This window comes from Rhineura floridana, chromosome 4 (genome assembly GCF_030035675.1).
Source record: "Rhineura floridana isolate rRhiFlo1 chromosome 4, rRhiFlo1.hap2, whole genome shotgun sequence".
In the NCBI taxonomy this organism is placed as follows: Eukaryota; Metazoa; Chordata; class Lepidosauria; order Squamata; family Rhineuridae; genus Rhineura; species Rhineura floridana.
In genome coordinates, this window is record NC_084483.1 from 76,192,667 (window position 1) to 76,217,087 (window position 24,421).

General features: G+C 41.5%; 1 protein-coding gene and 1 long non-coding RNA gene across 4 annotated transcripts in view; one reads left to right on the forward strand and one right to left on the reverse strand.

Moving 5' to 3' along the window:
• Positions 1–18,916, reverse strand: part of MMS22L (MMS22 like, DNA repair protein) — a 143,959-nt gene extending 125,043 nt beyond the window's left edge. Inside the window, exons 1-7 of one of the 2 annotated variants that reach the window (XM_061623391.1) lie at positions 18,683–18,916; positions 13,844–14,037; positions 9,953–10,078; positions 5,947–5,999; positions 3,703–3,790; positions 3,444–3,618; positions 1,893–1,986 (exon numbers count right to left, since the gene is read on the reverse strand). In XM_061623391.1, coding sequence (XP_061479375.1) covers positions 1,893–1,986; positions 3,444–3,618; positions 3,703–3,790; positions 5,947–5,999; positions 9,953–10,078; positions 13,844–14,022 — 715 coding nt within the window. In that variant the 5' untranslated portion in view covers positions 14,023–14,037; positions 18,683–18,916. Of the gene's footprint in view, positions 1–1,892; positions 1,987–3,443; positions 3,619–3,702; positions 3,791–5,946; positions 6,000–9,952; positions 10,079–13,843; positions 14,038–18,565; positions 18,653–18,682 lie in introns of those variants that run through there. The other variant, XM_061623393.1, reaches the window with a different exon arrangement.
• A 20-nt stretch (positions 18,917–18,936) lies between these two features.
• Positions 18,937–24,421, forward strand: part of LOC133383191 (uncharacterized) — a 31,678-nt gene continuing 26,193 nt past the window's right edge. Inside the window, exon 1 of one of the 2 annotated variants that reach the window (XR_009762208.1) lies at positions 18,937–19,256. This is a non-coding gene — a long non-coding RNA (uncharacterized LOC133383191). The remainder of the gene's footprint in view (positions 19,257–24,421) is intronic. The other variant, XR_009762207.1, reaches the window with a different exon arrangement.

The following is a 24,421-nucleotide window of genomic DNA, read 5'->3' on the forward strand; positions in this document are numbered from 1 at the left end:
CCTTCATCCTACAACAGACTCAAGAGGCTACCAATATCAGAGGCGACTATAAGTGTAAGTTTTGCTATGTTAATTTTACCTAGTACATTATTAGATATATCAATATTCCAGTTTAGAGATTTATTTTCCTTTTGATTGGGCAAACTCGCTATTTCTCCCCCTTTCTCATGCTCTTCTTAAATCCACTGCTTAATTGTATTATGGGCTGCATTTGTTTTTGGACACATTCAGGGGCTTTTTGTTGTCTCTTTCCTGCCCCCCACCTACCACACACATACATTGCTGGGAGATCAGGAGAGGTGACGGGCTGAAATCACCAGACAGGAGATTTTGAATACATACAGGTATATAGGAACCTGCCATATACCAAGTCAGACCATCCATCCATCTAGCTCAGTATTGTCTACACTGACAGGCAGTGGCTGTCCAGAGTTTCTGGCAGAGTTCTCTCTCAACCCTACTGGGAGATGCCGGAAATTGAAATTGGGACCTTCTGCATGCAGAGCGGATGCTCTACCACTGATCTATGACCCTTCCCCGAAGTAGTCCCCCTGTTCCCAAGTAGACCACTGTAAGGCAGTGCAAATTCCACACCCCTTGCCCGAAGCGACAAATAAGTGGGTGGTGGCAAAGAGAGAGAAACAGGATGGATCACCTGTTGCTATTGAGCTACTCTAGTGGGTTGGCAGCAGAGTAGGGTATCACCAGCCTTCACAGTATCAACTAAGAAAAGATGAGGGGGACCATTTTTGCCAAATCCCATTTTCCCATGCAGCCCATTATGGCACCTTTCAGCCTTATAACTCTCTGCAGCTGATTTGCGGGGAGGGGGACTGGAGATGGCAAGGTGAGGGTCATCAAATCAAGGACCCTCCTCTTCCATAAACAAACACCTCCGCTACATCAAGAGCTCTTCCACTGAGCACAAGGGCACCAACTGGATTCCATCCAGTTCTTTAAAAATAAAAATGGACCTTTTCTAAATACTTCCCCGCCCCACCACAAAAATTATTTGTTCATTTTCCATAGTTTGTCTATTCTTTCTCCCTACCTCACACAAAACTAGCCATAAATTACTGTAAACCGCCCAGAGAGCTTTGGCTATGGGGCGGTATATAAGTACAATAAATAAATAAATCTAAAACAGACACACTAGGGACTGTATCCAATGAGCTTATCCCATTTGTGCAAGTACTTCCACTTGAACAATGGAATTTCCCCCTCCTCTCCTCCCCCCATGCCCCCTAATCTATTCTAGGGGTTCCCCCCCAATCCTTCAGGGAAGATTTGGCAGTGGGCGCCTGGAAAGGGATGATGGAAATTCTATTACACAAAGGGAAGTCCTTGATGAAACAGGACGGCTTTGTTGGATACAATGCTAAGCTTTTGGTGATTTTATTTCTTGATCACCCTAACCCTCCAAAGAAGGTAAGGTAAAATTTCAAATAAATACAGTAAATGTTTGAGCATGGAACTTTGGGGTTAGAATCAGACTCCATCCCACCCAAAAGAAGTCTATATGTCTGTCATGGAAATTTCTGAAGTCTTCTTTATGTCTACAAGAAAACCAACAAATCCATAAAAACAATTACTGAACTGTCAATCTCTTATAGAAAATTATCAAGAGTAAGTTAAAAGCCATACTGAATTTGCAAAAAACAAACAAGGTTACTTGAAAAGAACCTGGAGATACAGCTGCAAGTCCATACATGGCTTTCCATAGTGTTAAAATTGGTTTTTGTCTATGCCACATACAGAAGCTGATTTTTTCCTCATGCTATTGTTTTAGTATTTCCACATACTTTTTTGGACCAAAGACTTTAACACCTCCTAAAGCACCTAGCACAAAAATAACGTAGAACAGCAATATGAATTGCAAAGGCAAGACCTACGTGGCATCTTTTCACCAAGAAGATGAAGAATTTCCAACACTGACCAGTGGATGTCTAGATGAAGATGCATTAAATGCCATGATGGAGGAAGTAACTACAATTAGAAGAAAAAATTGCAAAATAATATTGTGAGTTATATAAAAATATGTAACAATAGTACAATAATCTTGTTCAAATAGTTCAAGACAAACACCTGGGACATATAGACAGTGTTCATTTTACATCTCCCTGAACACGTGATATGTACAACCAGAAACAAGGACAGCGGTGTGTATGCAAGCCCTGCTACCAGTGCCCAGGCTCTTCTTTGGACCTTCGCATGATTAAGCACTGAAAGTACTTAGAAGCCTTCCCACAAATGAGAACCTGTCCTTACCAGGATGTCAAGGCTAAGCATGCAAAGGTTAGAAGAGCAACCTGTATGCCAAGGATCACTGGGAGTAGGGCTTGTGTGCACACCTCTGTACCTGGTTTTAAACCTCACAAATTCAGGCAAATGTAAAATGCATTTTTGTTTCCAGGAAGTGGGGCTGTAATTTTTTTATAATGGAGCCTGGAGGGGGAACTGTTATCAAAATATTAACACATTCTCATTTTAATATTGAGTGGATATAAAAAATGGAATAGGAGGGAGTCTTCCTCAGTAACAAATTACAAGTATAGGTTTACAGTAATGCTACCATCCCCAAATCCAAAGTTCAGAAGACTACACATTACACCGATCCATATTTTCCCTCTTCTACTTCCTTCTGTTTCCAAGTGGTATTTGTCATTTACCATTGCATACATCGACACCAGGGATGGTGAACCTTTTTTGGTCCAAGGGCCTGCATTCTCTTCTGGGCAACCTTCCAAGGGTACATGTTAGCGGAAGGTGGGGCCAGAGGCAAAAATGGGTGGAGCAATGAATGTAAGTTTTACCTCTGTATTGTAGGCTAGTTTCTGCATGTACTCATCCCCTCTCTGTCCTCCATCCAGACACGCAAGGGGCAGTATCAGAGTAAAAAGACACTTATCAGCTAGGCAGAAACACTCTGGGAAAGGGGTGTGGCTTGAGGAGAGGTCCAAGGGCCAAATACAGAATCCAGGAGGGCTGCATTTGACCCCTGGGCCAGAGGTCCCCCACCGATGGTCTGCACATTACTTAACAGTATATATTCCACTTACCCCATATATGGCTAGTTTTTAAATATTCTACAAAAACTATATGCCATTGATAGCAATCATTTGCTACCACAGAAGCTACGGTGGCACAAAGCATTCCATGAGTGGCATGTGGGCACCATTCCAATACCAGTGTGGCACCACTACACAGTATTGGAATTGTGATGTAACTGTAACTCAGATGCACTACTTAGGCTAGGGCTGCTGCTAAGATAATGGCACAAGCTGTAGCACTGCACTAGCAGGATACCCACAATGTCCCTTCCTTGGTGATGTGATAGCAGAGAACTTACTGGAATGACTGGTCTACAACAACTACTGTACCTGTTTTACAGCTATAAACCATTATATACACCAAAAAGAAACAAGACAAAGTAAAATCAAAACCTTTGCTTGAGGCAGAATGGTAAATCCTCCTAGAACACAACTAGGGAGTTCATACAGATGTCCAACGTGCAATGTCAAAGAATGGAGTTCCTCAACAAGCAAGGAAGGGAATTCTGCTTCCTGTTTTTCATATGGGTGGAACAACTCATCTTCTGTTTCATGTGGTTCCAGATACCTGAATAAATATATTAATATGTAGTACCATACAACACCAACAATACAAATAAAAATTAAATAGGAACTGTGTTTGGCATCCCACCTGAAGATGAAAATGTTCACATACTGCAGGAACTGAATACACTGTTGTCTGACATGATGGGCTTCCCAGTGAAGATTTGCAGCCTGACCTGAAAGCAAGGCAGAAGGTGTGTGATCTCAGGAATGCTGTACTAACACAATCCACTTCCCCAACTTGAAGAAAAAACAAAGTGCAAACTCTTTGTAAGCAGAAAAATGAAAGAATAAGAATGAATGGGCCCAATTTCTTCTAGGCCAAGTGGGAACTGAATCCAAACAAAATGAAAGCTTGAGTTACAGACAAAGTGCCAGCAAACTTAACACATAAAGGCTGGGGAAAACATTCAGCTGCCACATGGTGTCTGTTTTAAACCTTTCTGTGCCGAGTTGTTTACAAGCAGCTTACTACACAGATAATACAATTTTGTTCTTGGCACCTCATCAGTCTCAAAAATACTCAAGAGATCTACCACAACATGGAGAAAAAACATCCAATCTACTACGATGATTACTATATATTAACAGCTCACCGTGTGCAGTAATTAAAGTGGCACCAGTGTACATACTATCTGTACTGTACCTTAGTGAAAGAAACTTCATCAATAGAAGAACCTCAAAAAGCTAATACTGACCTGGAATCTGAGCAAATAAATTGTGGGTGAGCTGATGCTTCAGACTTGCTAGCCCTGATCCAGCACTTTAAAAGCATTAGTAGGGACTACCCCTCTCCCCATTATTTTTGTGTGGGTGAAAGTTCAGAGATGGGGAAAAATAATCAAAACCCTACCTATACACAGAGAAATAAATATACTCCCTGCTTGCCCAAAACCCTTTCTTTAAAACATTTTTAGCCAACCATTCATTGTAAACGATCCCAGGATGTGGTACATTCATCTGCAGTGTCCTTAGCTTATCCATCAAGCAAAAAGGTAACTACATTATGATTCCAAGTATTTGTCATCACTTTTGTTGACACTGAAATAAACTACCCATGTCTAAGGGTGAGGCCAAAGCTTAAATGTGATTTTTTCCACTGGATTGTTATGACTGCTGTAACAACACAGTATTTTTTTTAAGGTTCGCAATTTTTAATAGGGATTTCTCATGAGAAACCTATACTCTGGACAAGAGGCTACTGTAAGGACAGAATATGGAGAAACTGATTGGTTCCCCATTGGAAAGGGTGTGAGACAGGGGTGTATTTTATCACCCTATTTGTTTAATCCATACGCAGAACATATCATACGGAAAATGGGATTGGACCAAAATGAAGGAGGTGTGAGAATTGGAGGGAGAAATATCAATAATTTAAGATATGAAGACGATACTATACTAATAGCAGAAACCAGTAATGATTTGAAACGAATGCTGATGAAAGTTAAAGAGGAAAGCACAAAATCAGGACTACAGCTGAATGTCAAGAAGATTAAAGTAATGACAACAGAAGATTTATGTAACTTTAAAGTTGACAACGAAAACATTGAACTTGTCAAAGATTATCAATACCTTGGCACAGTCATTAACCAAAATGGAGACAATAGTCAAGAAATCAGAAGGCTAGAACTGGGGAGGGCAGATATGAGTGAACTAGAAAAGGTCCTCAAATGCAAAGATGTATCACTGAACACTAAAGTCAGGATCATTCAGACCATGGCATTCCCGATCTCTATGCATGGATGTGAAAGCTAGACAGTGAAAAAAACAGATAAGAGAAAAAGCAACTGATTTGAAATGTGGTGTTGAAGGAGAACTTTCCACACACCATGGACTGTGAAAAAGACAAATAATTGAGTGTTAGAACAAATTAAACCAGAACTATCACTAGAAGCTGAAATGATGAAACTAAGGTTATCCTACTTTGGACACATAAGGAGAATACGTGATTCACTAGAAAAGACAATAATGCTGGGAAAAACAGCAGGGAGTAGAAAAAGAGGAAGGCCAAACAAGAGATGGATTGATTCCACAAAGGAAGCCACAGACCTGAACTTACAAGATCTGAACAGGGTGGTTCACGACAGATGCTATTGGAGGTTGCTGATTCATAGGGTCGCCATAAGTCGTAATTGACTTGAAGGCACATAACAACAAACATGAGAAATATCATGTGTACAACTCAGAGCTTCAAGATTCTGTACAGTTCTACTTTTGGAATACTGAGGAAGGGAACTGGGAAGGCCCCAAATATATTTTTTAAAATAAATATAATATTGTTTAAAAAACATTGCAAGGCATAGACAAATGAGAAGCATTTTTCAAAACTTACCAAAGTCAGATGAACTTGACTGAATGAGGTTTTCCAATTTGTGTATTTGTTGCCTATCCAAAAAAGAGAAGCAGACATGATCTTGGAACCTAATTTAGACAAGCAACAAAATTCTGTATCTAAAACACAGTTCTTTCTTAGAAACGAACAAGCAGCCTCTGCGTCCTGAAAAAAAAAATCAGCCCTTGGGGGAAAAAAAAAGATGGACCAAGGACTGGAGGACTCAAGCCTATTTCCATGCTCTGCCTGATCCTTTGAACCTGGAAGTACTTCCATCACCTCCTATAGATAATGATGATTCCATATGATGCTTACTGACAAACTCCATTAAGTTGCTTACTCCTAGTTTAACTGAAAAAGAGCATTGGAACACCAGAAATATGTTAATGTATCACAGAGTGAAACAAAACAAGGGAAATAAAACAAGACATTAGGAGATACTACAGGGCAAGTCTATATTTGCCTTTAGACTAAGACAGAGGTGAGGAACCTTTTTCAGGTTTCGGGCCTCATTTTCTCATGGACAATTTTCCAGGGACTGCTTGCAAGTGACAATGGGGCAAATTTTATTTATTTATTTATTTATTTGTTAAATTTCTATACCACCCGACTAGCATAGCTCTCTGGGCGGTGTACAACAGAGGAATATAAAAATACACAATAAAATCCAATAATTCAGTGCAAGGAACATGTATATAGGCATCCACAAATCTAAAATCAGTTAAACATATTTAAAAACTAAAACAGACTAAAAGGATACGTCTCTTGCCATTGTACAGTACAATGCATTCCAGTCAGACAAAAGTCAGATTTCTACACACACATACTTATTATATATATAGGGAAGAGTGTGTGTGTGTGTGTGCATGCATGCGCGTATGTGTGCAAGAGGCATTATTAAGTTCAATGACACATTCAAGCCATGCACAAGAGCTTAAGGAGCTTCTAGAGAAAAGATGAGGGATGAGGCCTGGAGAGAGGGAGCATGGCCTGAGAGAGACCTAAGGGACATATAGAGAGGACTGAAGGGCCAGATTCAGTCCCTGAGGTTCTCAACCCCTGGTTTAAGATATGAGGTGAAGACTGAAACAAAAAGCAATTGAAACCCTAGAAGCAGCATTGGCTGCATATGTTTTCTGGTCTTATGTATGTGCTAATATTTTCAACATAAACTTCACTGAGTTATTGAGCCATTTGGCACTGATTGGCAGATTCTCCAGGGCTATTAAGTTACTTGCTACAGAAGGAGACAGCATTTTCACCAAAAGGTTAAGCAACTTTTTGTAACCAGGCTGCAGCATAGCCTGAATCTCAGCTTTACTCAAACAAATTGACAGCCACAGCTAATCATACAGAACAGAAGTAAGGTGCCTTTTACAGGAAATGCCAGTTAATAAGAAGGCAGATCCATTCTGCAGTGGATGCAATTTTCAAATGTCAAACTATTCTAAAGTGTAGCCTCATCTAATAGTAATACAAATGCTATTACTAGAAAGCTATGGTCAAGACTAGAACTAGAAGGAAATATTATATTCCACTTTGGGGCAAAAGCAATTTATGACTTGAACGCCATACATAAGAACCAGTAAACCCAAAAGCCCCATGACTGCCTAGAAAGAAAAGCCTCAATGTTTCAAAAATTGGTGGATATCAATATAAACCCCATGACTTTGTTCCATCATTGGCATCGGCCACATAGTTTAGCTGCAACCAGCTAACAGCCACAATCAGGGCTCAGTGAACTCCTGTTCTCAAACACACATAATGTAACTTGAATACAGAGCAGGGTAGAAAGGGGTAAAAGGCAGGTGTAGACAGGAGGAAGGGTGCTTATCCATTTTGGTGACCCCAGATTCTCTCACTGAACGCATCTCTCTTTCCAAGGCTACTTTACTCCCACCCAGGCTGGCTTCTAGGACTTGTTTGGGCAAAAAATGTGCTTTAAATGGCTTAGAGGGCCATTCGGTGAACAGAGTAAGGGTAGTCAGAGTAATGTCCTTCAGATGTTTTGGACTACACTTCCCATGTAGTCCAGCCGGTATGGCTAGGAGTCAGGAATGATGGGAGTTGTAGTCCCATCCAGAGGGCAACAGATTGGATATTCCTGGAGATTGGCAGTGGAAGGGTTAACTATCATCCATCCACTTTTTAAAACCCAATTTTATTGCAAAATTTTCATTTAAATAGCACAACATACAAATGAAACGACAAGTTGAATATTGCCTTTTCCTATTCCAGGAATCTGATATAAGCAGGTTCTGTTTCCAGAAGCCTATGTCATATTAAATTCTCTGTCTATAACTAGCCCACTATCAATCCCCTATCTATATCCCCATCTCCCCCCCCACACACCACACACACACAAACACACTGGCATGTATTTTTCCTGGTTAAACTATATTAAAAAGGTAAAAGAGAAACAAAATTAATTAATAATTTGGGTACACTGTTTTCCCCAAAAAAGGATAATTGAAATTTAAAGCATTCCAGCTGCCCGCATAGGGGGCTGGTAGGGTCCATCTGTGTCCTGCCTGCTTGACATATGTTATAAACAAATACCAAGTATCCACAAAACCCTCTTTTGTTGAGATTCCTCTTGCTCATCTGAGCTTGGAGGTTAGCTTTTCCATAAAGGCAATATAACAAACCTTTTGGGACCAGTAACCAAGCGTGGCCCCTTTCAAGTCTTTCCAGTGTTTTGCAATCGTGGCTCTTGCTGCCATGAGCAGATGTCACCATCCATCCACTTCTAAATTCTCCCCTGCAAATCACCCCCTCTGCGCATTGATATTTAGAGGCAATGCCCGATAATACTTCATTTCATTTAAAACACTTATAACCCACTCTTCATGGTAAACAATCTCAGGGCAGGATACAGTAAAACGCAACTTAAAACACAAAACAATGATAGCAAACAAGACAGCAGATAAAATACATAAACAAATACCATCTATAAAAACCACAGGATGGCTACATCAACCTAAAACTGCTCAATGAATAACTTGCAAATGGCTGGGAGAGAAATAATCTGGATGGCAAAATGGGGAAAAAAGGTAGTGCCAGTAGTACCTCAAAGGGTAGGACATTTCACAATCAGGATGCCACTGCAGAGAAGGTCCTTTTCCTTGTCACCATGTACAGTTCTTGGAAGTAGGACGCTAAAAAGGGACTCCCCTGAAGCCATATGAACATAAGAAGCTTCCCTGTACCAAGTCAGACCTTTTGTCCATCTAGTTCAGTCTTGCCTACACTGACTGACAACAGCTCTCCCGGATTTCATACCAGGGTCTTTCCAGTTCTAGCTGGCAATGCCTGGGATTGAACCTGGGACCATCAGCACACAAAGCAGATGCTCTACCACTGAGGCATGGCCTTTCCCCATGGCCTGGTGCTGTCTCAGGGAGGTTGCTGAAGCATGTTGTCAGAATGCAATGCCATGATTGGTGGGGCTATTGCCAAATGACATTGTACTGCCCTAGTCTGCAGTGTGCATCTTGATGTGACTGGTAGGGATGCTGCATTATTGCTAGATAGTCTGTGAAAGGAGCTGTGGGCATTGCCACTGTGTGATTGTTTCCACTTTGACTAAACTAGCACTGCACAGATGCTGTGTTGCTGAATGTACATGGAAGCCTGCCTTGGCTCTGGTGTAGTGCAGATATTGTGTGCTGACAAAGGGAACACGCAACCATAGGAACAAGCTGACAAGTGAAGTGTTAAGCATGCTCACTAGGAAGAAAGTCCCATTGAACATGGTGTCACGTATTACTGAGTAAACATGCATAAGCAATGGGGTCCTTTGGGAGAAAGGGTGGGATACAAATTTTAAAAAATGTTTTTATTTATTTGCAAGCAGCAACTGCTCACCTCCAGAATGTTAAGGTTCAACTACAGTGCACTACAATAACAAATCAATGTTAAATGTTCAAGAGACCATAGCAAAGCAATAACTTGGAACTAAGTAATATCACAACATGCTACAGTGATAAATACACTAAAGTCTTACCTAATTAATCCAAAGAGAAGTGTACAAGACTCAACCAAAGAAGTTTCAGTAACCCACTGAAAACCAAACAACTCTATGATGTCTTCTTCATAGTCAGTTGGAAAGGGATCCAGCCCCAGCAAAATCCTGAAAAACAAGGCAGCATTATTCACAAGGGTCTTGAAAGGATATTTATTTATTATTTTATTAGATTTCTTACCTGCTGTTTACCATAAGGTCCTAGTGTAGGTTAGAACAATAAAATATATGATTATAAAACAGTTACAAATATAAAACAAAAGTGTAAAAACAATGAAAAATAGTTCTATATATAACACAATTTAAAACAATTCCATATGTAAAAACAGTTACAATTGTTCAAATACAGATGCAAACTGAGATAAAAGTCTCAATTTAAAAGGTTTGTTGAAAGAGGAAGATTTTCAGGAAGTGGCACCTGTCTAGTACATAAGGGGAGGGAATGCCAGAGGGTAAGTGCCACAACACTAAAGGCCCAATTCCTATATTGTACAGAACAGACTTCTTGATGAGATGGTGTATCTGCGGGATGCCCTCTCCTGCAGAATACAGTGATTGGTTGGGTACGCAGGGGATGAGACAATCTTTTATGTATCTTGTTCCCAAGCTGTATAGTGTTTTGTAGACTAATACCAGTCCCTTGAACTTAGTCCGATAGCTAATTGGCAGTGCAATTCTTTCAGCAGTAGCAAAATATTCCACCCCAGTGAGCAGTCGAGCCACCACATTTTGCACAAGCTGCTGCTTCCAGGTGAATCTTAGGAATACCCCCACATAGAGCTGTAATCCTATCTGGAAGTTATCAGCACATGGACAACAGTGATCAGTCTATCGTGGTCCATGAACAGCTGTAGCTTGTCATACAAGCCAAAACTGGCAAAAGGCACTCTGAGCAACTGAGGGCATCTGGGCCTCTAGCAACAGAGATAGATCCAGGAGCACCCCAGATTACAAACCTGCTCCTTTAGGGGAAGCAGAACCCCAGGCAATTGACCAATTGTCCACAACCACTAACCCCCCATACACAGGGTCTCCATCTTGCCAGTACTCAGATTTAGTTTGTTGACCCTCATCCAGCTCACGAGTGAGTCCTGGCACCAGTTCAGGGCTTGCATGGCCTCCCCCAATTCAGATGTCTCAATAGAAAAAAGAGCTGGGTATTAGCATACTGATGACACCTCACCCCAAATCTTCTAATGACCACTCCCAATTGCTTCTTATAGATGTTAAATAGCATTGGGGATCCTGAGACACCGCAAAGAACTGACAGGAGATCAAAAGACAATCACCAATTGCTACTCTCTGAAACCAACTCTGAAGATAGGATTGGAAAACAGAGCCTCCAATGCCCATCTCATTAAGTGCTCACGAAGACATTAAATAAGAACAGGGTCGTCTCAACCCCCTGTCCCTCTCCTGATATAGGTGATCCAAGGCTAATTCAGTCCCATAGCCATGCCTGAATCTAGATTAGAATGGGCCAAGATAATTGGTTTCATCCAAGAGTACTTGCAATTGTTGTGCCATAGCTCTTTCAATCGCCTTCCCGAAAGAGGGAGTATTTGCAACCAGGCAGTAGTTGTCACAAACCAATCAGTCCAGGGTAGGCTTTTTCAGGAGCAGCCGGATCACTGCCTCTTTAAAGATAGCTGGGATCAATCCCTCCTGCAAGGATGCATTAACCATACCCTGGATCCACCTGATCATACCACCGCCAGCATCCCTGGCAAGCTTTAATAAGGCATGCGGATCAAGGGTCAAGAAAAAATGGTGGCTGCGTTGTCACAAGCACCTTTTCCAAGTCATCGGCCTGCATCACCTGAAACTGATCCCATTATGTTGCAGCACATGTTGCACTACACACCCCACTGGAGACTGCAGTGAATTTAGATGTGATGTCAAGATTGCTATGGAGACAAGCAACTTTACCCTCCAAGTGCCCTGCCAGCAAGTCATAGTGGGCTTCCAAAGGGTCTAAAATTCCATTTCCTGGAGTAGAAGTTAACAAGCCCCAAACAAATTTTTAAAAATCCACCAGAAGAATACTTGAGGATGTGATGGCAGCAGAGAAGTGAGCCTTCTTCGTTGTCCTCACTACCACACAGTAGGCACAATTATGTTGTTTCAGTCATGCTTGGTCACCTTTGCAGCATGTCTTTCATCACTTGCACTCTAGCCATCATCCAGACTGTTTCATTGCCCTGTGTTCCCTTGTATATCAAGGGAAAGGCTCCACAGTGCCATGGAAGTGGTCTGACCACAACAGCGGGGTGACATCCCCCAATCTCCAGCCCGCTGCTTCCAACATCTGGAGCAAAAACCAAATTGAGAGTATGCCCTGCCCTGTGTGTCAGACCAGCGACAACATGAAACAGCCCCATGGTTGTCATGGAGACCAAGAGGTCCTGGGCTGGAATACTAGAGGCAGCCTCAGCATGGATGCTGAAATAATCCAATGCAACAACCTGAGGCCACCTCTGTCAACTCAGTCACGAGAAGCTGCTGGGCAGCAGGGTGGATGGTACACCAGCAGCAGCCTAGTTTACTGTCTCCTTTGCCCAATACCAGTGCAGGCCCTCACAGCGAGCTGCAAGACAAGGGGTTTTCTGGTGAAGAGATGGAAGTTCTGTAGATCACAGCAACCACTCCACTCCACCCCACCCCACCCCTGGTCCTTGCAGCCTGTGCTGATGCTACACTGAGTATCTGGACAGGCACAGCTGGGTCAGATCAACTCTTCCCAGTTCACCTATTCAGGTCTCAGTAATACACACCATACTGGCATCTTCATCCATGGTCAAATAATGGATGAGCGAGGTCTCATTATGCACTGATCTGGTGTTAAACAACAACACACACATGCTGGTGGGCACAGCAGATGAGCAATGAGAAATCTGGCCATGGGAAGGGTGGCAGCAAGGTATAAATTGCCTCGACTTTGCCTTCCATGGTGACTTATCACTGTCCCATGGCCGTGTCTCCCTCTACCCATGATCACTGAAAATTTGGATGGCATCACCCATGTCCCTTCTCCCCCCAAAATCTCCTTCCAAGGATATTATACATATATCCACTCCGTGAACCAGTATTCTTTTCTCACTATATCATAACCTTTTGGTCGCTTTCTGCTCCACACATACATTCACACTCCTGTGTCAGCATCAACAACCCAACAAAGCAGGGTCTGCTTTGAAACCAGCTTCACATCCTGGTTAACAGCAAGCCCTGACTCTGGCTGATGCTGGTGAAAGCTAGCAGAGGACCAATGGAAGAAGTTTAAACCAGAAAGAGGAAGGAGCACACAGCTCCACAACTTGTTCCAATCCCTTAATTGCAGCTGATATGAGTACTTGTAGTGCCCTTTCAAACTCTAAGGCACATGCACTGCTAACATGACATTGTTACCACAGCTTCCCCCTCCCCTGCTCCCCATGGTAAGATTCCACACTACAGTAGCAATGCATCCATGTATCTATCACATATATCACCTAGTCCTAGACCTCACAATTACTTCTCACAACCAGTACTGCACTTCTGTTGGGCCACTGGATTAGCATATGAATTTATTACCAGTGCAACATATAGCAGTTTTTTCAGCAACAGTCATGCCTCATTTCTAACTTATGAATTAGCCGCCAAAAGTCTCTATTCAAACAAAAGTCAAAGACGCTAATGGGATCACTGTGGCACTCAGCAGCTGTCAGAAGAAACTAATTAAACATTCTAAACTCAGTCCTAAACACATTCAAACACAGAGGATTTTGATACCACTCGAAGTAATTATGCCACTGAAATATTCTGAGTAAAGTCAAGCCTGCCCAATAGTATTTTCAAGATAAAAGTCCCAAGAGTGACATTTTAAGTTTTACATACCTCTTAAGAGACCCACTTGCTAAATAAGAATCAGCAGAAAAGCTTTTCCCTCCATTCCTGATGTCTGATGCACAGGAGAAACTGAGGAGTCTGGGGCACTGCCTCTCCACTTCCATAGCCATCTCTAAGCTTTCAGTGAGTGATGAAGGTGCGGAGGGAACACTGAAATCTTCATCCATTGTTCACACTTCTCCCTGAAATAACACAATACATATTTGTGTGTGCGTATGCGTGTAATTGTTAGAATGACATTTTGTCCATGAATGTAGAATATGAAACTGAGCTAAATACATCACTTGCAAGTGCTCATTCATATACCAAATAGCAGTATGTTTTCAAACCAGCCCAGTCTCCCCAAAATATATAAGAATTCCAAACCTATGAGGTGTTTAATTCATTAATTTTTAATAGGACACTGAGCGTGTGAAATGTTTCTAAGGCTTAAAAGTAAATCTTTAGTAGAGGGCCTTCTGTGGGTGCTCCCAACACCTGAGGTGAGGCAGATGGCTTCCAGAGTGAGGGCTTTCTTGGTGGTGGTGCCACACAGGGTTTAGATATCTTTTTTTTGTATTTAATAAATTTCTATACTGCCTTTCAAGAATAAAATTCTTTCCAATACAGTTCACAAAGAATACAAAATACCTTTTTAAAACATCTCAATAAAACAATCCCATATTATTAAAACTAATAACCCAGCAACCAAGACCAGACCACATAATCAGACCCCTAGCCACTACTGTGGAATGCTCTCCCAAAACAGGTATCTAAATAACTGTATTTTTGTCACCAGTGAAGACCTTTTATTTTCCCAAGTTTTTTTAGATACAACTTTAATCTTGCTGACATCTTTTATGTTGCTTTTGTCTTTTTGTAGCCTGTTAGTTTATTATGTGCTTTTTTGTATTTACATTTTAATTATTTGATTCTTTCTTGTAAGACATCATGGGAATATGACTGAAGGGTGGTTTAAAGATACATATTAATACAGCTGACATTGACAGAGCAATCCTATGAAGAACAGGAAAGGGGGAGTTTCCATGGCAGAGGAACACAATGGCCTCAGGCTAGCCAGGTAGAAGGTGGGGCAGGAAGCTTTTCATCCTCCCCAAGATCTCTATTTTCAAAAAGTGAGACAAAACAACTACACCATCTCCTCGACCTGGCATAACTTCCCCCCCTGTTCGGGGATGTCTCCAAGTAACAAGGGGAACTTGAATCTAGGGTAACCAAAGCCTTCCAAAACATCCTTTGTATTCAGAACACAAGGGGTGGTTTGACAACAATGTCATCACAACAGGGAGGCCTCTGACTGGGGACCTCCTCCCACAACTGCAGAGACGGAGGTTCACAGGATCCAATGACAATCCAACTGCCTTTCCAGGGAGTTCAGGATTGTTTCCTAACAGTATTGCAAAGAAATGCTGAAACTTGTGCTCCTAAATGGCACACACCTACAAAACCTGTGTAACATATTTTTAGACAGTAAGTGTTTTTATGGAGGCTAACATATATGAAACGTGAATATTAACAATTAATTTGAACCCATGCCTCGCAATACACAATAAACCTCTGAACATGGAATGTATTTGTGGCTTTTAATACTTTTCTTTTTCAGTCTATTTTTACCAACTGTAACCTACAAGGCCTCTTATAATTTGGTTAAGGCAGCAATCTCATACACATTTACCTGGGAGTAAGTGCTGTTGAACTTCATGCAACTTAATTCTTTTAAAGTGCAATCCTAGGCATGCCAACAAATAAATAATACAACCAAGATAACTGAGAGGAACGTGTCTCAATTTCCAACACAGCACATAATTAAATTATGGAATTTACTACTGCAGGATTGAGTGATAGCTGCCAACTTGGATGGCTATAAAAGGGACTCTTAAAACTCCCACAGTGAGTGGCTCAGGGGTTACGTGCCTTGCCACCTGTGCAGCCGTGGGCAAGCTGCATAGCCCCAAGGAGCCCAGTTGCCCCCCAGGTGGCAGTTGCAGACAAGGGAGGAACTGGCTTGTGCAGTTGTGGCAAGGTGAGCAGGCCTTAGCCACCTGGGGAGGACTAGCCTCAGAGGGAGGCAATGGTAAACCCCGTCTGAATACCGCTTACCATGAAAACCCTATTCATAGAGTAGCCATAAGTTGGGATCAACTTGAAGGCAGTCCATTTCCATTTTCGATACCAGTTGCTGGGGAAAACAACCAAGAGAGGGCTATTGAGCTTAGGTCTTGCATTTGGTGGCCACCGTGAAACAGAGCGCTGGACTTGATTCGACTTTGGTCTGGTCCAGCCAGACTCTTTTTATATAGTTAAATAAGGAATGCAAAATGCATTTTGAGAACATTTAAAACGTTCCTTCCGTCTTTTCTCTAGTCTTTTGTACAAGAACAAAATATCAATTTATCATAAGACAATCAAACTACAAGCAAAATCTCTTTTGGCACAAATGTGATTAACATTACTGTGCAGAGTGTATGTCAGTTACAAAGAAATGATAATAAATATACCATCTGTTTATAATTTATTTTCTAACATTTACTCATTGTTGGCAAATCAGTAATTCTAAAACAAATGGCTAGAAAATTGGGTATTATGTACAGTCAAGTGCCCAGCACCCTAATGAATAAACAACTCCATAAACTTAGCAAATAATTTTGTCTGTAGGACTAGTGCTGTGGCAGATTTCTGTATTAGATGAGTGTGGGTAATTTCAAGATCGTATTTGAAATGACAGAGTCCTGATATCACGAACACAGGCTCATGCTACTGCAGCTGTATATTATAAACTGCACCATCCATTACTTCTGCTTTCATGTTCACAATTATTCACAGATTAAAATTCCCACTTTGTTCATAATCATACTTTCAAGTCTTGCTCTCCTCTCACCATCTGCAATTATAACAAGGAGGCTAACAGATATTAGAAGATAAACTAATCCATTTCAAGTGATTTTCAATGTGTGCCCTCAGCAATGTAACATACTAGAGAAGTTTGTACACTGCATTAACAGAGGTTGCAGGGAAATAATTTGTGTAATGGGCATTTCTAGAAGAAAATTAAGACCCAAGTCCCAAAGCATGTGCAGTTTGCATTCCCCTCATCAGTGACTCACAAATACCTATAATAGCCTACTTTGGAAGTAAATACCACAGGCTTCATTGGGCTTCTAGCGCAAGATTAAAACATATCTGTTCACCCAGGCTTTTGGTGAATTCGGTTAGACCTTTCAAGCCACTGAGGTATGGCTCTTTCTGTGTATGTTGCTGTATTGAGTATTATTTATTTATTCATTTCTAAGCATTTAAACATAATCTAAGCATTTCTAAACGTTAATATTTTGAATTGAAAATCTATAAAGCAGTATAGAATACAAGAATATATATTAAAACAAGAATATGACCTAAAACCAATAAAATAATGTAAAAGTAAATAAAAGCAAATTAAACGAAGATTCAGGGGATTCATACACATAAAACAAGGCCCAATCTTATGTGCCAGGAAATGCCTGGGCAAAAAAAAAAGTCTTTACAGTACAAGATGTCTGAACCAACTGATGGTTGCTGTTTCACATACAGCAGATGAAAGAGCATTCCACATTATAGAAGCAACAACAAAAATGCCTATTTTCAAATCACTGCCCCACAACTCAGACTCTTTAAGATTGTTTGGCATTCTTTGAAATGTTAATTGTGTTTCATTACTTGTAAATCATTCTGGGATCCTTTGAGATGAAGGGAATTTAGCAGATTAATAAATAAGAATATGTAAAATGAAATGAACTGCCTTCAAGTCAATTCTGACTTATGGCGACCCTATGAATAGGGTTTTCATGGTAAGCGGTATTCAAAGGGGATTTACCATTGCCTTCCTCTGAGGCTGAGAGGCAGTGACTGGCCCAAGGTCACCCAATGAACTTCATGGCTGTGTGGGGATTTGAACCCTGGTCTCCCAGGTTGTAGTCAGTCCACCACCTTAACCACTACACCACACTGGCTCTCAGAATAATACGTAGAAGATTATTATTAAATTTATTACCCACCCTTCACCAACAATCCCAGGGCAGCTTACAACAATTTAAAACTTAAGAGTTAAAAACAGTTAAAGCAAATTACAGCCACAGAAATAGAGCAAGTCCTGAAAACACACATATCAGATGTTGAAGGGCAGGGTAAAGAGGTGCATCTTCAGCATTCTCCAAAAATTATACAGTGAAGGTGCCAGATGCACGGTGGGGGGGGGAATTCCACAAGACAGGGTCAGGTAAATGTGGGGAAACTTTTTCAGAGCATGGATCACATTCCCTCCTAGGCAACCTTCAGAGGGGCACATGGGCAGTGGTGGGCAGAGCCAGATGTAAAAGTGGGCAGATCAACAAATATAAGTTTCAAAAGACTCAAAGCGGCTAGCCAGAAGTGCGGCCTGAGGAGAGTTACAAGGGTCAGACAAAAAGGTATGGAGGACCGGATTTGGGCCCCGGTCACCTTTAATCTGGGAATGCGGTGCAGAGTCAAAGTGTAGGGCTACTGGCCTGCGACATGCATTTATTGGAGAATATGTCTCATTGAACGCAACGGAATTTACTTCTCAGTAAACTTACTGCCCTGCTCATATCAACCAGCAGCACCCATAGATCTACAGTTTCCTCTTAAAGAAGCCTAAAGGCATCTATTTAAGACTCGAAAGAGCAGACTTCATAAAGGGAAGCGATAACTGCCCACCCGACTCAACGTCCCAGTATACAGCGTCTCATACAGTACGATGACAAGACAGGACCACAAAGCTGGTACGCTCCCAAGAAGCGGACGCCGCTCCAAAAAACAATCCCGCAAACTCACCTTAAAGCGTCCACGCAACTTAAAAACGCAGGAAGCGCCCCCCTCCCCACCGGAGCCTTCCCTCACACCGGCAGGCGCGCGTGTTCATCCGCTGCTACCCTTCGTCCCGGACGACAATGACAACCCCACACTTCCCTTCCCGGAACTCTCTAGCCCCTGCACTCGCCGCCTCTTCTCCGTAACTCCCGCGCGCAGCCAACACGGCGCTACAGCGCCTGCTCCGACAAAAACACTTGTGACGCAGCATATTCTGATTGGATGGAGACCTTCCATTGACGGCCATCCTCTTTCCTTTCTAGGGGCGGTTCTGGAACGATGTTCTTCCTCTGAGACAGATGGCTTGGAGGGTTTTAGTTGCGGTGAAGAGAGAGCTTGAGTTCTTTTCCCTTCCTCCTCCAACTAGTTCTAGTTTTTTGTTTACTTTGCTCCTTTTTGGAAAAGCTGTTCTCCTGTTGCTATTGCTTAGTGGATTTAAGACTGCAGCCTTGCATAAATCTGTGTTATGTTTGTGAAGACCAGAAGAACAATTCCTCAACTTCATTTATTCAAAAAGTATATGAGAAGCTTACAAAGGGTTGTAGTCTTATTGTCCGGTTCTATCCATGTTTATTTAGAAGTAGTACTGAGTTGTATTAAATATGATCAGCTCCAGTGTCATGTATATTGAGTTGTAGCTTTCGACCATAGTCCTGTGTACAATTACTTTAGCTTTAAACGAAGTAGGACTTCTGAGAAAAGATGCACTGGGATAAGGGTCTGAAGGCAGATGAGCCACCACCCTGCTGAAGCTAAGCAGTGTCATGTCTGGTCAGTGCCTGGATGGGAGACTGCCTGGGAACCGTATGTAAGCCGCCTTGGGTTTCTACCATGTAAAGAAAGGTGGGGTATAAATGTAATAAATAAATAAAGATCTCTACTTAAAAGGTTTGTTGAAAGAGGAAGGTCTTCAGCAGGTGCTGAAAAGATAATAGGAATGGTACCTGTTCTAATTTTTTGGAGGGAGAGATTCTACAGGGTAGGTACCTTCACACTTAAGGCCCAATTCCTATGCTGTGTGGAACGGACTTCCCGATAAGATAGTTTCTGCACTGAGTAAGGAGTTGGACTTAGGTCCCTTCCAACTCTACTAATCTACTACTAATTTTCCTGCCCGCTGCACCCGCACCTAGACCACCCACTTGCTCACCAAGGCTGCTGCCACTGCTTGCTTGCTGAAGCAGGTGGTGTAGCGTGCAGGTGAGAGGGGGAAGCATTAATGATGCAATTTAGAGCAGCACCTGTCTGCAGCACGATGCTTACATTTTTGTGTATATAAAACATACTTTAGGAGTGCTCTGCCTAACCCTCACTTTTGTTCATTTGGAGTCAAAGTGGTGGGAAAGCCCTAGAGTATTTTGGACTACAGTTACCACCCCACACCCCCTGTTTTCTGACTCGTTGTGTGTTCCTGCTGTGAAATAAGGGCAAGAAGGCATCTTTTGGCACTTTCAGAGCAGTGGCATCACTAGGGGGGTGTGGGGGGGTGCAGACCACACCAGGTGACACCATCAGAGGGGGGTGAATCTCAGCTTTAATTAAAAAAAAAATTAAATTTCTAGGTGGTCCGGTTCTCGAGATATACATAAAAACGTTAGCCGCCCTGTTAAATCTTTTTTTAAACTACTGTATAGCACTTCATAGCTTTAACCCCGCCCGTTCAGGATTGCAGCCAATCAGTGAAGTGTTTGTTTGACCTGTGGCAGTGTCTAGTAAACCTCATTGCAAGGCCAGAAAATGGTAGTTCCCCCCCCCCGTTTATCTGAAAATCTCATAAATTGGGTAAGCATATATATTTCAGTTTTTTCCCCTCTTGTGTGTAGGAGTCAGATCCTGGGCAGTGTTTTCAAAACCTTCCGAATACTTGCTTTTGTGGGGGTAAAAGCATTGCTAATCCCATATCTCCAGAGTAAATCCCATTGAATTCAATAGGATTTACTTTTGCGTAGACATGGTTATGAATGTGCTGAAAATCAATGGGACTTTGGAGTGAATGTAAAAAAGAATTGTGTTTGTGCTGTCTTTCTGTCCCGCCCTCCTCCAGTCCTATTTTAAAGCAAGTAGGCAGGGCTTACTTAGGTATTACAGTTTTTATTCTGTAGGAAACAAATACTGATTTTTTTAAAACTAATACTGATTTTTCTGCAATGACCAACTGGTTTGACAATAAACTATTATATGGGCTGTATGTATTTATACATCTGCAGTGTGCGTGTGTAGTCATTCCAACAACCCTGTGAGGTAGGGTTGGAAACCAAGGCAGCTCACAACAAGAAATAAAGCCATTTAAAATCCAATAACCATAAAGCAAGAATAAACAGTTGGAAAACAGCCTAAAGAGGCATTCTGAATTTTGGGTTGGGTGAATGAAGTTTATTTATTTATTATTTGATTTATATCCTGCCGTTCCTCCCAGTAGGAGCCCAGGGCGGCAAACAAAAGCACTAAAAGCACTTTAAAACATCATAAAAAGCAGACTTTAAAATATATTAAAACATCTTTGAAAATATTTTTTAAAAGCTTTAAAAAACATTTTTTTTAAAAAAAAGAAAAGGCTTAAAAACATTAAAAAGCAATTCCAACACAGACTTGGATAAGGTCTCAACTTAAAAGAACAAGTTGAAAGAACAAGTTCCTTATCACTTGAGGCCGTAGTTCTCTGCACACTTCCCAGTTTGAGTAAGCCCCATTGAATACATGGCGACTTGCTTCTGAGTAAACAAACATCGGATTGCACTATAAATATATTTACAGATTGTGTAATTCATAAACATATTTGAGAGTCATGTTTATATAAATATTTCTTCATACTGTGTCCCAATAAGTATTTGATTTCACACTATGGTTGTAGATGATTTTTTCCTCTACATTTTAAGTGTGCCCTTCTTCCCGGGGGTGGTTATGGTTCTCTGTTGTTTTCATCCTGAGGGGAGGATAGGCTGAGAGATGGTGAGTAGCACATTTAAGGTCTTTTCACCTCCCCCCCCCTTTTTTAATTTGAATTTATTTTATATTTCTCCAATATCTTCCCCTGGCTGTTTTTATGTATTTTAAATATTTTTAGATTAAATAAATAGGAAATCATAATTGTGAACCTCCCTAAAAGCAATTTACCTATCCTTATGTTTTGGCAAAGTGATGGTGTGAAGGCACGCTGGTAGAACAAGAGACCATGTTTGAGGCATATTATAAGGTGTTTGAGGACTTTGTCACACATGACTTTTTGAGACCTGTAGATTCATGTTGGAAAGAACACGTGCACGTATTGAATGGTGGCTTGGGTGCTGTTTTTTCAGTCTACGCTGCATGCGTAGCGAAGGTGATACATCATCTGGCAGCTAGCTTCATAACGTGAGAATGAAAAACATTTGGATCACCATTCACTTGTTTACTTTTCTCACTATTGAGACCACTTCATATATTACTTTTTCATAAACAGAAATTTAATCTTTGTATAGGAAAAAATATTGTAAAATGTGAAGGACAGTGGCTGTCTAGTCAGTATAACCACTGTACAAGATCTACTCAGCCACTGTAATTACCTTTTTGTTTTGAGTGCCCTTTTGTCTGGGTCTTGGTTCAGGTGTATATCCAACTTTGATGTGCTTATGGAAGGAGTGTGCAAGTAGTGCCCCCCCCAAGTGTGGAGGCTTGGACAAACATTGTGTTATGGAAAACCAAAGTCTGTGTGAAAATACATATTTGGGAATGCCATCAGTGTAATCCTAAACACACTTAATAAATAATGTCGAACTTGCACATCACAAAATATATTACGGTCATGTCCATAAGCACCAGGAGGGTAGTCGCCCAGGGGATCTTAGTCCCTCTGCTTTTTTGGGAGCAGGGTCCCTATGTCTCCAAGCATCCTACAGTCAGCTTGAAAAGGGAGTGTGTTAGTCACTGAGAAGAGTCTTCTAATAGGCTTCCTTGCCTTTTCTGCAGATTGGAGCCAATCAGAGTGAAAGGAGGTGAGTCAGCCACTGAGAAGACTCTTCTCAGTTGCTAACGCGCTCCACTTTCATGCTGATTGGCTCCTAGAGATGTTTGTTGTTGTGAGAGAATGCATTAACAAAGATCTCATTCTTAATCCAGGAGCAAAAAAGGGTGTACGTGGCTGTAACTACCATGAAGGGACCCTGCAGCTCTGAATTTTCTACTAAACAACTGATAAATACCTATGTAACTTTGTGTCTGGAGACTTATTATTAAGAATCAGTTTCCATAATTGTAAGGAGGTGTGTCCACACACATGCATCCCAGGCACCTAAATGAGGGGAGAGAGCAGCATAGGGACATAAGCAGGTGTCTTATTCCAGGGGTTCCCAAACCTTTCTTCAACATAGACCACTTGAAAATTGCTGAGGGTCTGAAAGTATCTGAAAATTTACTATGGGCATATGCAAGATAATTAACTCCCATTAGTAATAAGAGCAAGAATTTGAGCTGTGCGTATGATATTGTAATTTAAAGGTGTAATTTTAATTTTGCTAGTTGTTTATGTCACTACTATTGCCATTACATTCAGTGATATACTGGAATTACAATTTACGAGTAACATTAGTACAAAAAACATTACTAAGGATTCTGTATGGTCTGATACGGGAGGAGGTCCATGGGGGTGACACCATGAGTTACCGCACCAGGTGACACCAACCCTAGTGACGCCACTGTTTCAGAGGAATGTGCAGAAATGCTTTCTCATTTCTTGGCCAGTTTCCCTGATGTCTAGTAGAACAATCCCATTGTTCAGAGCTAGCTTTAGAAGCAGAACTACCTTTCTCAAGAGTGTCAGCAAGAAATACATACACGAAATGAGATCACTGCATACCCAGACCCCTCATTTTCACATTGATTTGTAAGAGTGTATTTAAGAGCAGGGTTTGAAACCCATGATGGTGATCGGAGCTCCACTCTGCATAACGATGTGCTCAAGGAACACTGAAGGACTGCAGGCCACAGATCTGGAAGGGAGTCTGTGTCTTGGTGCAAATCGTGAGGCGAAGAGATTTCTTCCTGCTTTTTGGTCAGAGCTCCTTTATATCAATTCAGCTGTATTCCACTGCCTACTCCCTGGGCCTAGGATAGGTAATCTCTGCTACCTGTTATTTCTTATACCAGAAGGGCCCTTTTACCTCTTTAGAGAGCTATGAATGGTTAAGTGTATTAATAATTAAAGCTGCCATTGTTGTTATGTGCCATCAACTATGACTTATTTATTTATTTATTTATTTTATTTCATTTTTAAACCGCCCATAGCGAATAGCTCTCTGGGCGGTGTACAAAAGATTAAAAGTACAGAAATACAAAATATCACAATAAATAAACTGAAACAAAGAGATTTAAAATTGTAACATTAAACGCATTAAAATGCCTGGGAGCATAGCCAGGTCTTAACCTGGCGCCGAAAAGATAGAAGCGTCGGCGCCAGGCGTATTTCTTCGGGGAGGCTATTCCACAATTCGGGGGCCACTACAGAAAAGGCCCTAGATCGAGTAACTGTCCTCTGGGCTTCCCGATGGGTTGGTACCCGGAGGAGGGCCTTAGACGCTGAGCGAAGTGACCGGGTCGGTTCATAGCGGGAGAGGCGTTCCACAAGATACTGCGGTCCCACACCATGTAAGGCTTTATAGGTCAAAACCAGCACCTTGAATCTGGCTCAGAAGCAAATAGGTAGCCAGTGCAAACGGGCAGAACAGGTGT